Source organism: Diadema setosum, chromosome 5, assembly GCF_964275005.1.
Source record: "Diadema setosum chromosome 5, eeDiaSeto1, whole genome shotgun sequence".
Lineage (NCBI taxonomy): Eukaryota > Metazoa > Echinodermata > Echinoidea > Diadematoida > Diadematidae > Diadema > Diadema setosum.
This window is the reverse complement of record NC_092689.1, coordinates 37,986,063-37,999,658: the sequence shown is the minus strand read 5'-3', so window position 1 is coordinate 37,999,658 and position 13,596 is coordinate 37,986,063. Positions and strand designations below refer to the sequence as shown.

The following is a 13,596-nucleotide window of genomic DNA, read 5'->3' as shown; positions in this document are numbered from 1 at the left end:
AAAAACTGGAATATTCGGGTTTTTGGATAAGTAGTGTGCAACTTGACACTGTCTTTGAATGTAGGCAGATGGACAAGAGATTCCCCACTCCTAGGAAGAATGTCACATGACTACTGTAAAACAAGGAATGTTCACATGCATTTTGATTTCGCAAATTTCGCGAGAGCCAAGATTCGGGAAATTAAAATTCACATGAAAGTTTTTGTCTACACTATGCGCATTGAATGTTAGAGGCAACTCCCCAAAATTTCATGCCATGAAAAAGGCCGTTGGCTCCAATTAGTGAAAATTCCATGCTGCGAAAATATCTTGTTTTACAGTATAAACCAAGATAAACCTGGCAAGCTGGGGAGTGAGCATTTACACTGGCCAAAATTTCTGATTTGGGGACCACCAAAGTTACAAATTCAAAGATTTTAGTAGCCCAAATGAGCCATCAGAAAAAAAAAAGAAGAAGAAGATAGTGTCGAGTCCTGATATAAGAGAGTAAGCGGCATACCACATCAACAACAACAATCTTGAACTGAACTGAAACAAGATTTCAAACATTGGCCAACTTGCACAGCATTGATGTACCTTATTATATCTGCAAAAGAAACCTATTAAATGTTTGGGTACTGGCATTTTGATGTGATCTAGACAAGTTTTGCCTGTAAATGTCATACTCTGATCTGAATACAACTGACCCCTGTTATAACAAAGTCCTGGGGACAGGCAGTTTTCTTTTGCTGTTTCGAAATGTTGTTATAGCCCCAAAAAAAAAAAAAAAAAAAAAGGTATACAAAGAGATATTGATAATAATTTTGTGACCTGAATTTGTACTTTGGTGAAACAAAAGTTTAGTTGTAACTGTCTAAATTATAACATGATTGCACTGTATTACTACCCATCCATTTTTTCCCACCAGTGTAGGATGTAGTCAGACATCTAAAATAGAGAGGAAGATAGAGAGAGGGAGGGAGAGAGAGAAGAAGAGTGGGAATACTCTGTCCTTGGCTAGGCTAGCCTTTAGCCAAGGCCTTCTCGCTGTATGCTGGTGAGCGAATGGGGGCAAAAGAAGCGAGCTCAGCTGAGTTGGACAGAGTTAGGGCCTTTTGAGATCTGATTCGCATCCTTATGCTAGCCTTTTGAATAACCAACTTTTGCTGCACGATTTGAGGAGCAAAAATCAACTAATCTGCATTTCTGTCTGAGTGATAATGTGTGAAGCAGATCTCAAAAGGCCCTCGCGCTGTTGCTCTTGGTGGGGCTCGCTTCGCTTGCCCGTTATAGCCATCATGCAGTGAGAGGGCCTTGACAAAAGGCTATGGCTAGACAGAGAACTCCCATGGACTGACCTATCCAGGTTGAGGTAAGTTGCTGTGGACCACCACCTGTTGAGAGACCTGTAATGAACATTTCCCATCACTCTATGTATGGTCTTTGTTTAGCCAGTGCTCGAAATGAATATTCATGAGACTGTTTAGATACACCATGCGGGCAGAAAGGAACAAAGATAATGAAAGGAAAGAGGTGTTATAGAACAGTAACAATTCTCCTCTGCAAAAGACATTATCTAGAGTGCAAATATTTTGTTTTATAATGGCTGTCTTGCACAGAGAAAGTGCAGGAGTCAAGGGTAAAACACTTTGGGAGTATGTAATTTTGTTTATAAAATAAAAGTGCATTTAAAGGGATAGTATACAGTGAATTGCGGTGAGAATTCAGTTTTAACTTTTTGCGAGATATTTAGAAACCACTTTCTGAAATGTTAAGAGGCCTGCAATTCTAAGAGGAATTCAAAGTTTATTGTTAACTTTTAAAGTTAACTGTGCAGTGGAGCTGTGCAGTGACAAGGTTTCCCAATTGACTCACTACAGAGTTGAGTAAAGCAACAACTCGAGAAACGCGATCCCAAAGGCGTTTGTAAATGCATTTAGATAGTGGGTATTGAAACATGATTCAAATGTGGGAAAGTTGATGAACACAGCCTATAGTATGCAAAAGTTTTTAGAGTTATTGCTGTCATTATCAAGAAATATATGAACAAACATTACCTAGTAACATTTTCATTGAATGGTCTATTCCATGCTGCTATCTGGGGAATATTGAGTATGGTATAGCTTGTCACACATTTTTTTTTTTGCTTTCTTGAATCATCTAGCATTTTCAACCCCTTATTTGATAGCTTCAACTATATGCAGTACCAGAAACTGAGGTAACGTGTACAACTTTGTGCGTCATATTAATTTACCAAACTGTAAAAAGTCTTAATCGATGCCTTTAAATGTGACACAGCTTTTTTTTTTTTGTGTGTGTGTGTCCTAGAAGACCCCCAAGATAATATTTCAAAGAAGAGTTCTACTCCCAGAACACTTGGAGAGCCCTTGAGAAAATGACGGAAATGGTTGCACACTTGAAAAGTTCTTTGCAAGGCAATTTTTTTCTTTTTTTTTGTCTGGTAGAACAAGCTTGCTAGAGAGGGGAAAACTCTTGTCCCTCATCGGATTTACTTCAGATAGACTTTCAGAGACAAGAATGAAGAAATGCCCCCTGTTGGGCCTTCTCTTTCCCCAATGGGAGAGTCATGACCCCTAGGGGGAGGGCCAGTGTTGACCCTCCCAGTTGATGGGTCACATGACAGGACCAGAAGTACAAGGGTCAGAGCCATCAGCCATTTGATGACTCATTATATCTGTATTTACCATAGAAAATACAATAACTTATGCAGTGGAGGAAATAGATGATGCAAGACTGGAACTTGGATGAATATTTTGTTTACATCACAGATGCCAGTTTTCAGGCCAAAGCCTGAATTGAGGCTCTGGCAGTTGAAATTTCAGGCTTTTTGATTTACAAAGGAGCTTCATGTAAATGTATTTCAGACCCTCTCTTTCATTCTAACTGTTATCTCTGTTATCTACAAAAGTGAAAAGAGAAATGAAAAAGAAAATATTGAAGGTATTATGTTGGTAAATAGACTGTGGTTTGATTTTCAGTGAAATGATGAAGACATTTTCTGTATACAAAAGGACCTTTTATGTCCTGTCTTGTAAGTTTACTTCTTGTTGAATTATTTTTGTTTGCATTTTCACAAACGGTGGGTGTTTGATGTATTGTTTGCAATACCACACAAGCACTTAAAGAGGTTAATATTTACTCACTGTACATGTATATATGGATAGAGGAGACTGCAGACGTATTTGAGGCTGGCTATTTAAAGAAGGTATCATATTTGCTATCTAATTGTGAATGCTAAGATGACCTATGTGTGTACCAAAGTATATTAGCATTGTGTCATAGACCTTTCAGTGTTAATATTGAAAGAGATTCTCATATATATTTGATCCAAGCAAACATAAAGAGGAATTTCTCAATACGACAATACAGATGTAGTTTAGAAAAAATGCACTGAAATTAGACAAATATTACATTTAGTGTATTTACCTTGTCAAAAAAGGGCACCAGGTTCTGTGTTGTTCAGGCAACAGCAACAAGAAAGATATTAGCTATCTCTTTAGCACAAATTGAAAAAGAAAATCAAAGTGATTTTGTAGATGGTATGGAAGAGAGAGGTGTTTACCTGATTGCGAAAGTGATTTTTTTTTTTCCACAAACAAAAATTGTCAGTTTTCACATCACATTTCAGAAAACAATTTAAGAAAGCTGTTAATTTTGTGTGCGTATGAAAGTACCTATTGCATTGCATCCAAGGTAGTTACAGGTGTGACTGAAGTATGCGTAGGCAGTGATGTCTAGTTGCTATCCAGACAGAGTTCTGGTGGGGAGATGTAGGTCAAAAGGAGTCTGACAACCAATATGAGCTGAAAAAATGTCTGGGAGGGAAGATGATTAAAAATTATTTAATGCTTAAAAAAAAAAAGTCTAGTGGAATGAAATGCCTGGGTAATAGTTCTCAGAGTTTTTGGCTTCATATTCATCATCTACAAATTTTCAACATTTTTATTTTCATGTGAATTTTGTAAGTGAAAGCTGTCTCTCCCCACTCCTCTCTAAATTCAATGGCAATAATAAAGAGAAAGCTTTGGTATATGTGACCCGCTACAACAAAAGGATCCTAAAGTCGCTGACGGGTTAGCCGAGAACATCGAGCTTGAAGTCAGATCACCAAAATCTGTCAAAACGTTCGGATTTCTGTTTTAACATGATTTTGTAGTCTAATATATTTTCTATCATCTGCCGAAATTTCGAAGCTGAATGATCAAAGGAAAGGCCTGAAAATAGCATTTTTCTGGGCCATGCTTGGCTCGCCCGTCAGCGACTTTAGGATCCTTTTGTTGTAGTGGGTCACATATAGACATGCATCAATAGCCAGTTTAGTACATGGGACTGCTGTCTGTTGGGAAGCGGATGTGATGACAGGTCACGTCGCTATGAGGGCACTATACAGGAAAGTTGCTACTCTCGGTTGACCATGAAAGGAAGGAAATCAAATATTGATATGAGCTTAGGTTTATTTATTATCGTTTTTTAATCTTTGCTCTCTTAAAAAAAAAACAAAACAAAACAAAACAAAACATTTCTGCTCTCTTGTGGTCAGACAGGATGAGAGTAGAACTCTGTTAGCCAGCACAGTATGGATGTCACACCTGTAAAAATACAATGGCCCTTTCCAGACCCCTGTCATAACGCTATTCAAGAAATTCTTAAAAGTATCAACCCCCCCCCCCCAAAAAAAAATAACACCTAAATAAAACAATGAATAATAGCAACTACAGCAGGAAAATAAATGGTGTGGTGTGCCAGTTTCATAGAAATTAGATTAACAGTGGTTAGTGGAAAGTGGATTGACCAAAAAAAAAAAAAAAAAAAATTATGATTATTTTGTGTGTGTGTGTGTGTCTGCAGGCTGGACATGACTTCCTTTAAGTTTAAAGGAAATGCTTTTGTTTTGTCCTAGATTCATATAGTCCAACTTTTTACGTGGAGGAATTTTGTAAGAAAAAAAAATTCCCCAGGACATTGTATGATGGAAAGGGCTCTGAATGATGTGGCTGACAATCAAGTGTTAAGCCAAGGTCTTTCGAGTCTGAGATCATTTCCCCTTACCAACACCAGACACAAGATGGAGTGACTTTCAACCTGTCACGGCTGCAACCTCTTCTCTGAAGCCAGTGTCTGGTTCCATCTGAATGCCATGTGTCTAATATGGGGCTCTTCCCCATTTGCAGATCCAAGTTTGTGCTATTTTTTTTTTCCATCCATGAATGGCACTAGGATAGTAAGGTCAGGGTAATGTTGACATGGTTTCTAAATTTAGTGACAAAAACAGGACTGCACGTATGCTTATGACTTGGGTGAGGGCCATTGTTGTGCAGGAGTGATCAAACTGTCGTCTGGCTTTTTTGGAGATTGATACATGTTCATACATTACCTCATATTGCTCAGAATGGACATATGCACTGTTTGGCTTTTTTGTTATGGACTAGAAGAGTTTGTTTTTTGGTATTGTTCATAGTCATGCATTGTAACATTTAGAGTAAACACATCGGTTATGGTCTAAATCAAATTTCTAACCTGAAAATTATCTATCCAACCCTTTTAATGATTGATGCAATGTCTGGGTGTGTCCACTTTCAGTTCCGCAGTCAAAAGTTTTCTTTTCAAATAGGACTGGAAGTTGTGTCTTGCTCCAAATTAAGCTGAATCAAGAGCCAGCAATGGCAAAATTCATTTTACATGTCAGTGTTCTGCACCATGCCAAACTATTTCAGTGAAAGTGAGTTGAAGGACATGTTAAAAAGAAAAAAAAAACCCTCTGGAATAATTGACAAAGATAATCACAATAACAGTAAATCATGACCTGATTTCATAGTTTAGAACAACATGATATGAATGAACTGTTTTGGTTGTTCTGCTTCTACTTCAGTTTGAACTATTTCCCCTGAACATCAGGGCCTTATGGTGTGGGGCAATTTCTGTAAACACAGGAAAGATATAACCATAAAAATCTCAACATCCGAGGTTACCTCTTGTGCCACCATACCAATCCCAAGGAAAAAAAAAAAGCAACACCCCCCCCCCAAAAAAAAAAAGAATGTAGCTTTTTCCTCAAGCTAAATAAAAGCAGGCAATCTATGACATGTTTGTTAGTGAGATATAAACAGGAAATACCATTTGTTTTAATTGAATGTTTTGACAATCAAACTGCCGACATAATTATGAAGATGATATTCACACATACACTTGCATTTACAGTTTATAACATAGATGGTATTTCAGCAAGGCTGTGTGAGGCTTTCCGCTTTTAATTTGGTGAATCCAAAGACTTTGTGGGATTACCTCTATAATTTTGGTTATTCAACCTTTCAGAATGAAATTTGTGTATAATCGCTTAGGATTGAAATTCAACAGATTGTTTTTTTTACAATGTTCAAATTTGCAATATACACTGTAGTGTTTGGTATTTATTACGCATGTGGGAAATGAATACCAATTTAACATTCCTGATTGGAAACAATGTGTGACATGTTTTAGAGTACTAGTGTTGAACACAGAAGAGCACCATGATTTTCATAACCCAACATTTTATACAAAATTTTTGCTTTTCTACGCACAAAAAGGGATCTCACTACCCAACACCCACATCAATGTTTAAACCATTTTCTAATACCTATGATACATTGCCTTCAGCCTATTGGTGCCATCTTTGTTTCAAGCTTACTAGTTCAAATGATGAAAGACTGTATGGAAAATTGCTCAGTCAACCTTTTATATAAACTACTTTCTGTCATGAAGAGAGCCTATTAGTGAGAACCTTGTTATGGGCTCTAAGTAAAAATGAAGGGAAAGTTCATTATATAACACTGAAAGAGGGCAGTGTTAAGAAATGCTGTATTTAGTTTTTCCAGAGCTAGACACTATTTGGCCCCAATACACATACACATACTATAAGGCACACAGAAGGAAGATTGCCTACAGTCAATGTGCTGAAGTCTGCGAGGGAAATACATCGTGCGTCTGGGATAGGAAGCCGCCATTTGGCCATTCCCTGCGTCCTGTGTGCCAAGCTGTGCAATGTTGCACTTTGTTAGACGGTATCTCTGACATACATCACTCTTTGACTTTAGTGTGGCAGCTTGCAATGCCTTGCGGACGTTTACTCATAATATATGCTGTATGCATGTGCTGGCTTGGCGAAGTGATCATGATGACTAAACCCTGTTGTAAAGTGATGGAACTTCAACTCTGGACAATATTTTATTTCAGGGTTGAGCAATGACTGGTTAGTAATGCTGGAGGAAATTGATGTGTTACTGATAGATAGAAAACAGTAGCTGCTGAATAGCCTGTTATTTTTTGAAGATTTCTTTTGTTCAGTCATGTATATGTGCGTTCCAAAGCTCCTATATTAATCTTTTCCATTTTTTCTGCTGTGTTTTGCCTCTTTGCACTTGCAGCCTCAAGCCAGACCAAAGAGTGTGACTGGATTGGAGAAGGGTGGGTGCGGTACGTCGTCTTCTTGGTAGGGATGTGATCCGGGAGTCGCCAGGGACGATGATTCGCCCGCCCACCATCCGAACCCTGATCAAGGTGGGTCTGATGCTGTGCATCGGCTTCCTTCTGCTGCTAGCCAAGCTGGAGACCTGCACCAACTCCATCACGGATGGACGGCTGGCTGTGCGCGACCTCCTGGCCAACTCGCAGCCGTTCATCAGCAATGGCGACATGGAGCGCAAGGAGGACTGCATGGCCGTGCTGAGCGAGCAGGAGGAGCACCACCGTACCGAGATTGCCGCCCTCAAGCAGCAGATCGTCGACCTCAAGATGGAGCTCACCAAGTACGTGGAGAACATCCAGCAGCTGGAGGAGCCGATGACGGGAGGCGAGGCGGCCGCCACGGCCCGCCTGGCCAAGTACTTTGACCGGGAGCAGGGTCGTGAGCTGCTCACCCACATGCAGAAGCAGATGGGCAAGATAGAACGCCCTCGCCAGCCGCGTGATGAGTACGAGGTCGTGCCATTCAGCAGCCTGACATCCAAGATGGTGTATACCATGGAGGAAGGACTGTCGCATCGACCCTCCCAGCGGCCGAAAGGCGACCGCAAAGAGGAACTCGTAGAAGCGGTGTTTTACGCAATCGACGAGCTGAACAAGAAAAAGGAAAGCACACATGATTTCACAATAGAAAACTTTGTGGATGGTATATTTAGGACAGACAGGACTGTCGGCACATATTACAATCTTGTATTTCGTGGCGTGCATGAGAACTACTACTACAGTGTACAGCTACTACGTCCTTTTGCACCCCTGCAAAAACACAAGTCGCAAATTGTAGATACGAGTCGCATAGTTATAAATATTATCATGCCTCTATCAGGGAGAATTGAGAAGTTTCGAACATACATGGAGCGCTTCAAATCAGTAGTATTAGAATCCAAAATGCACGTCTTCCTCACCATAGTGTATTTTGGTAACGAGGGATTGCAGGAGATGCACAGTATCTTGGAAGAAGTGACGAGCCCCTTCAGGTATCAGAACTACAAGATCATCACTCTGTCGGGAGAGTTTTCAAGGGGGCGGGGACTTGAGGAGGGTGTGCGCAGCTGGGAGGGGCCCGATGTCCTCATGTTTTTCTGTGATGTTGACATTGCTTTCAATCGGGTATTCATGGAGCACTGCCGCTACTACACAATCGCTGGCCGCACCGTGTACTACCCCATCGTGTTTAGCCTGTACAATCCTGATCTCGTATACGGAAGCCACGACTTCATTCCGCAAGAGAGCGAGCAGTACCACATCCACAAGGATGTCGGGTTCTGGCGCGACTTTGGTTTTGGCATGACCTGCCAGTACCGCTCAGACTTCCTCAACGTCAAGGGTTTCGACGTCGACATGAAGGGATGGGGCGGGGAGGACGTCTACCTGTACCGCAAGTACCTTCAGTCAGATCTGAAGGTGATCCGGGTCCCTGACGCAGGCATCTTCCACACCTACCACTCCAAGGAATGCTCGGAGAGCTTGTCGGCGGAACAGTACCGCATGTGCATCGGATCCAAGGCACGAAGTGAGGCGTCGCACTCACAGCTGGGGCGGCTGGCTTTCAAGGACGAAATCAACATGACACTGTACAACTTGGGAGCACCTAGGCATCACCAACCACCAGCGCATTGAGGAACAGCCAAAATGTATTATCAGCTGTCTCTGTCTCTTTCATGTTTTACTTCCCACTTGTGTGTAATCAGTGATCTTTCTATTTCATGTCATTTGATCAATCTGGAGCTCTCAACCGTAATGAAAATTTGGCGCGTCTTCTTCCAATGCTACAACATATAAGAGAAGAGTTACAACAAATTTGTTAATTTTAATCATTCGAAATAGTCTTAAATATATCAGAAATAGATGTTTATTAGATGGGTGTCATCAAACCTAATGGTAACTTTGCACTTATTATAGTTTTGTGCAGTGGATTGGGTGCTGTATGGAAATCCTGATTCTAGTTCGCAAAATTAGACCCATTCACAAGTTACTTTGGTTTGGTTTGAATTAACTTTCAGTTTTGCAGGTTTGGTGTATTGCATCAACTGTGGCTGTCACATTTATTTCAGTCTTGGGATTTGTTATAGCATAAAGCTGATTACTAAAAAAAAAAAATGCAGTTATTGACTGTTAGAACTCAGATGGTTTGTACGCTGACTCCATTCTCTGTCTGTAGAATATGTAAGGACCACAATTTCAAAGCATGTTGAGTTTGACATGAATTGATAATCTCTTCAGAATAGAAAGAGAATGGTCTTGTAAAGCTGAGAAAAGATTGAGAGTGCTTTAGTCTTGCACACTGAAGTAAGTAGATCTTGGTAACATTCATGAGTTTCTCATGTGAATAGGGGTTTAATCAAATACAAGCAGGCTTGGACATCGGGTTGTACTGATTGTCTTGTTTCTGATGAAGCCACAAGGATGGCCAACATCATTTGCAGAACACAGCTAGGAGTACCTTGTAGTTTGCTACTGTTGGAGTGCCTGGATGAGGTATATATACCAAACTTAGGTCCAAAGACTGCATGTGATACCAGAATGGCATGTGTTGAGTTCCTTGTAAACTTAGTCATGCATTGTGTGGCATTAATCACGTTCAGACGATGATCCTTAACTTTGAGGATAAGCTCGTAGTTAAGTATGGGGTGCCAAGTGTCACATCGTCTCTTCTGTCAATGAAATGACAATATTGTGATGAAACTGGTTTTTCATTGAAAAGTGACAACGTCAATTTCGTCAACACAATGATAATTTTGTATCGAATTTGCTATTTCGTTGACAAAATTGTTATTTTGTGGACAGAATTTTTTATTTCGTGACGAGATTGATGTTGTCACTAGTCAACAAGAAAACACAATTTTGTCACAAACTTGTTATTTTGTCTCTGATTTCATGACAAAAGAGACCATGCGATATTTGGCGCCCCATGCTTAAATAACTTCAAGCTTATCCCCAAAGTTAGCTTATCCTCAAAGTTAAGCATCACTGTCTCAACATAACTAATGATATAAAAGTTTTTCTCAGCTTCCCTTTCATGTCTGTTTTTCTCTGAATGCTTCAGGATTCTTCCAGCTACACAGAGACAATGTATCTTGTTTGTGTTCATGATAACCATGATGTAAATATTGTGAATCAAACACACAGGATGCTGCTGTTAAAGTTGTCATGATCCTAATCTCCAGACACTGTTCTTCCGTTTATCAGTGCACCTGCCTAATCACATTGTGGTTATTATTACACTTGCTTAGTAACGATTTAACTTAGTGATGATGACAATGACGATGACGACAACGACGATGAAAGCTCTCAATAATTTAGTGATGCGACCATCAGTAGAAACAACCTGTACTCAAAGACCAAGGCAGGGATTCAATCCATTTTAACCTCATGTTGTGCGTAGACATCCTGACTTGGTGCTTTGCTCCACTGTAATGGTGATATACATGTATGTGTTGCCTTACCTCTCCAGTATGCCCAGTCCTTGCCAATTTTTTCATCATTACTGAGGCATATTTATTGCACTTCATTGTATAAAATTGTTGTATATGTCAGAACAAACAAGTCAAATGCAATGTCTAGAAACACAGACCTGGCAGTGTAACTCGTGCAGAGTGAATGCCATCAGAATATTATTTTCTCTTCGAAGGTAATATTTTGCCAAGAATATTACCTTCGAAGAGAAAATAATATTCTTGGCAAAATGAAGAACAAAAGAATGTAATATCAATCCATTACATTTTGCTTGAATGAATGAACACGAACAGGTATATGTGTAAAGTTTGCATTACGTTTTTTGCATGATCAATCCCTGTAATGGCAGTTCAGGTTCTTTTCCAGCCCAGACATCTCTGATGTAGGGTGTTGATCAAAACTTGAGGGTCAAACCGATGATGGGCTTATGTCTCATTGGAATTGAGACATTTTAACATTTCACATGTTAGATGCAGTGATGAGCTTAGGGGCTCAATATATCATGGTAAGATTTTAGGTTTTGAACGAAGGTATCTTATCACTCGGATTCATTTCATCATCAGACTGTATTACAATGTGTGGAGGCTTTTATCATCTAATACTTAAAAAGAGAGAGTTACCTAATTTAAATGTTGTATTTGTGGAAAGCACAATGAGTGTGTTCAGCCAGTAGTAGGCCGTTGATCAGTCTGATTAAAAATCACTGTCATGGATTGAAACAAAGTATGAATGTGATAGCCAATAGACAATATATGACAGTGGTAGTGAAATAGAGAAAATGCTACAGATTCTCTGAGGTACTGCCTTTATCAATCCATATGGATAGTAACTGATAAATTTAAATACAGTCCATTCAAGAGTACGGGAATAATATTCCAGTGAATGCACAGAGAGGTAGGATGATCATCTTGGAGGATGTGATTATTTAAAAAAAAAACACAAAAACAAAACAAAAAACAAAACACGATTTAATGATAATGTCATCAAATCAGTTGTCATGAATTTGAGGTTGCTATGATTGTGTGTTTGTGTAAAGTTTAACAGTATTGTAAACTTCGAGCTGACCCTTCAGAGCATGAAAAGACTACTGCCTATATTATGTCATTTTGGTCAGTATTTAATTCATCAAACCAATCTTTGGATAGCTGTGCCATTCCCCAAAGCACTATAAAATCCAGTCATTGGGTTGGTGATTCAGCAGGGAACTTCAATTAGCATCAGATCATGCAGAATGTTTAGAAGTAGGGGAGTTCCAAAGGTCTCCCAAACACACAGCAATGATTTGTATTTCAAAGTTATTCTTTTAATGCGTGGAAACGATTTGTGCATATTGAGATACAAAGCAATATTTTTTTGTTGTTCTGCTCACTACGTGTTATATGCTAAAGTGCCTTAATGTGAGCTGCGTATGTCCAAACTATACCTGTCCGTGTGTGCCACATGTCCTGCTTACCAATACTATGCTTTAAATTGGAATTGGTACACTGAATGCCGCCAAACTTGCCCTTGTTATCTGTAATCTTCCCTAAGTCGTAGTGCTATCTGTTTTGTGTGCCACCCAAGTGTATTGAGGATATGTTCTTGACCCTTTAATTTTCGGCCAGGTCTTGGGAAATTGATTTTAAATCCGAAATCCTTAGTGTACTGTTGATCACAGGAATCTCTTGCAAAGGAATTGGTTGGACTTGGTCTTGATGGATGAATACACAAAATCCACTTGAATTGTCTCCGCCGAGGAGGTTGTGTGTTTTTTGGCATTAGTTTGTTTGTTTGTCTGTGTGCAAAATAATTTTAAAAGTTGTAAACAAATTTGGATGATACTTGCAGGAAAGTTGAAAATGACACAAGGAACAGATGATTAACATTGGTAATGTCTGCAAAATTTTATGAATTTTTGATGGGTTTTTGATCTTTTGGCAGATAGGGTGTAATAGTGAACGTGGGAATTCAAGCTGCGTGCATTTGAGGTTCGCATATGCACTCTAAAGCACGAAAGTATGTGCTCTGCTCATGCAAGGCACCATGCAGCTGGAAGCTGATGAAAGTGAAAAGAAAGTAGCAAGATTCATTAACAGTATGACCACCTCTGTTGTGTTATCCTGTCTTGTATTAAAATCTAATTTTTATGTAAGATTCAAATGTTGTGCCCCCTTTGTTTCTTGTACTACATGGAGATTAAGATGTCGAACCACCACTGTACGTAGGAGTGTTTTCAACCTCACTGTAGGTCGGGGTGTCTTCAATCATAGCAGCAGCTATAATGTAAACTGACAAATAAAGAAATTTATGAGGAATAGGAAAAACTCATACTCAACAATATAGGACACACAAAATTTAAGAAAAAACCACCACCACCACCAACAACAACAACAACAACAACTAACTTTAATGTTTGATGAGAGACCAAAATCAATCATTTTAAAAGTGGAGTATTTATAGATGTATTTGTGCCATATTTTTTGTTGTTGTGCGATTTAGGAAAAGATCATGTATGCCATCCTACACCATTCCAGACATTGTAAGTTTAAGTGTTGTAAGTTTTATCTGTGACAGTTACTCTATGAGAGGGAACGAGTTTAGTGCGATATACTAGTCCGTGCCTGTGGGTGAGCAAACATTCAAGTCATGTTCAAGTCAAGTGCCAGG

The 13,596-nt window shown here is 39.4% G+C and overlaps 1 protein-coding gene across 1 annotated transcript in view; it reads left to right on the top strand.

The window, feature by feature from the left end:
• The window catches only part of LOC140229352 (chondroitin sulfate N-acetylgalactosaminyltransferase 1-like), a 55,773-nt gene extending 45,608 nt beyond the window's left edge, over positions 1 to 10,165 (top strand). The window contains exon 3 of the mRNA XM_072309637.1: positions 7,401 to 10,165. Within this exon, the coding sequence (XP_072165738.1) occupies positions 7,498 to 9,114 (1,617 nt within the window). The 5' untranslated portion in view covers positions 7,401 to 7,497 and the 3' untranslated portion in view covers positions 9,115 to 10,165. The remainder of the gene's footprint in view (positions 1 to 7,400) is intronic.
• Positions 10,166 to 13,596: the final 3,431 nt, after the last annotated feature.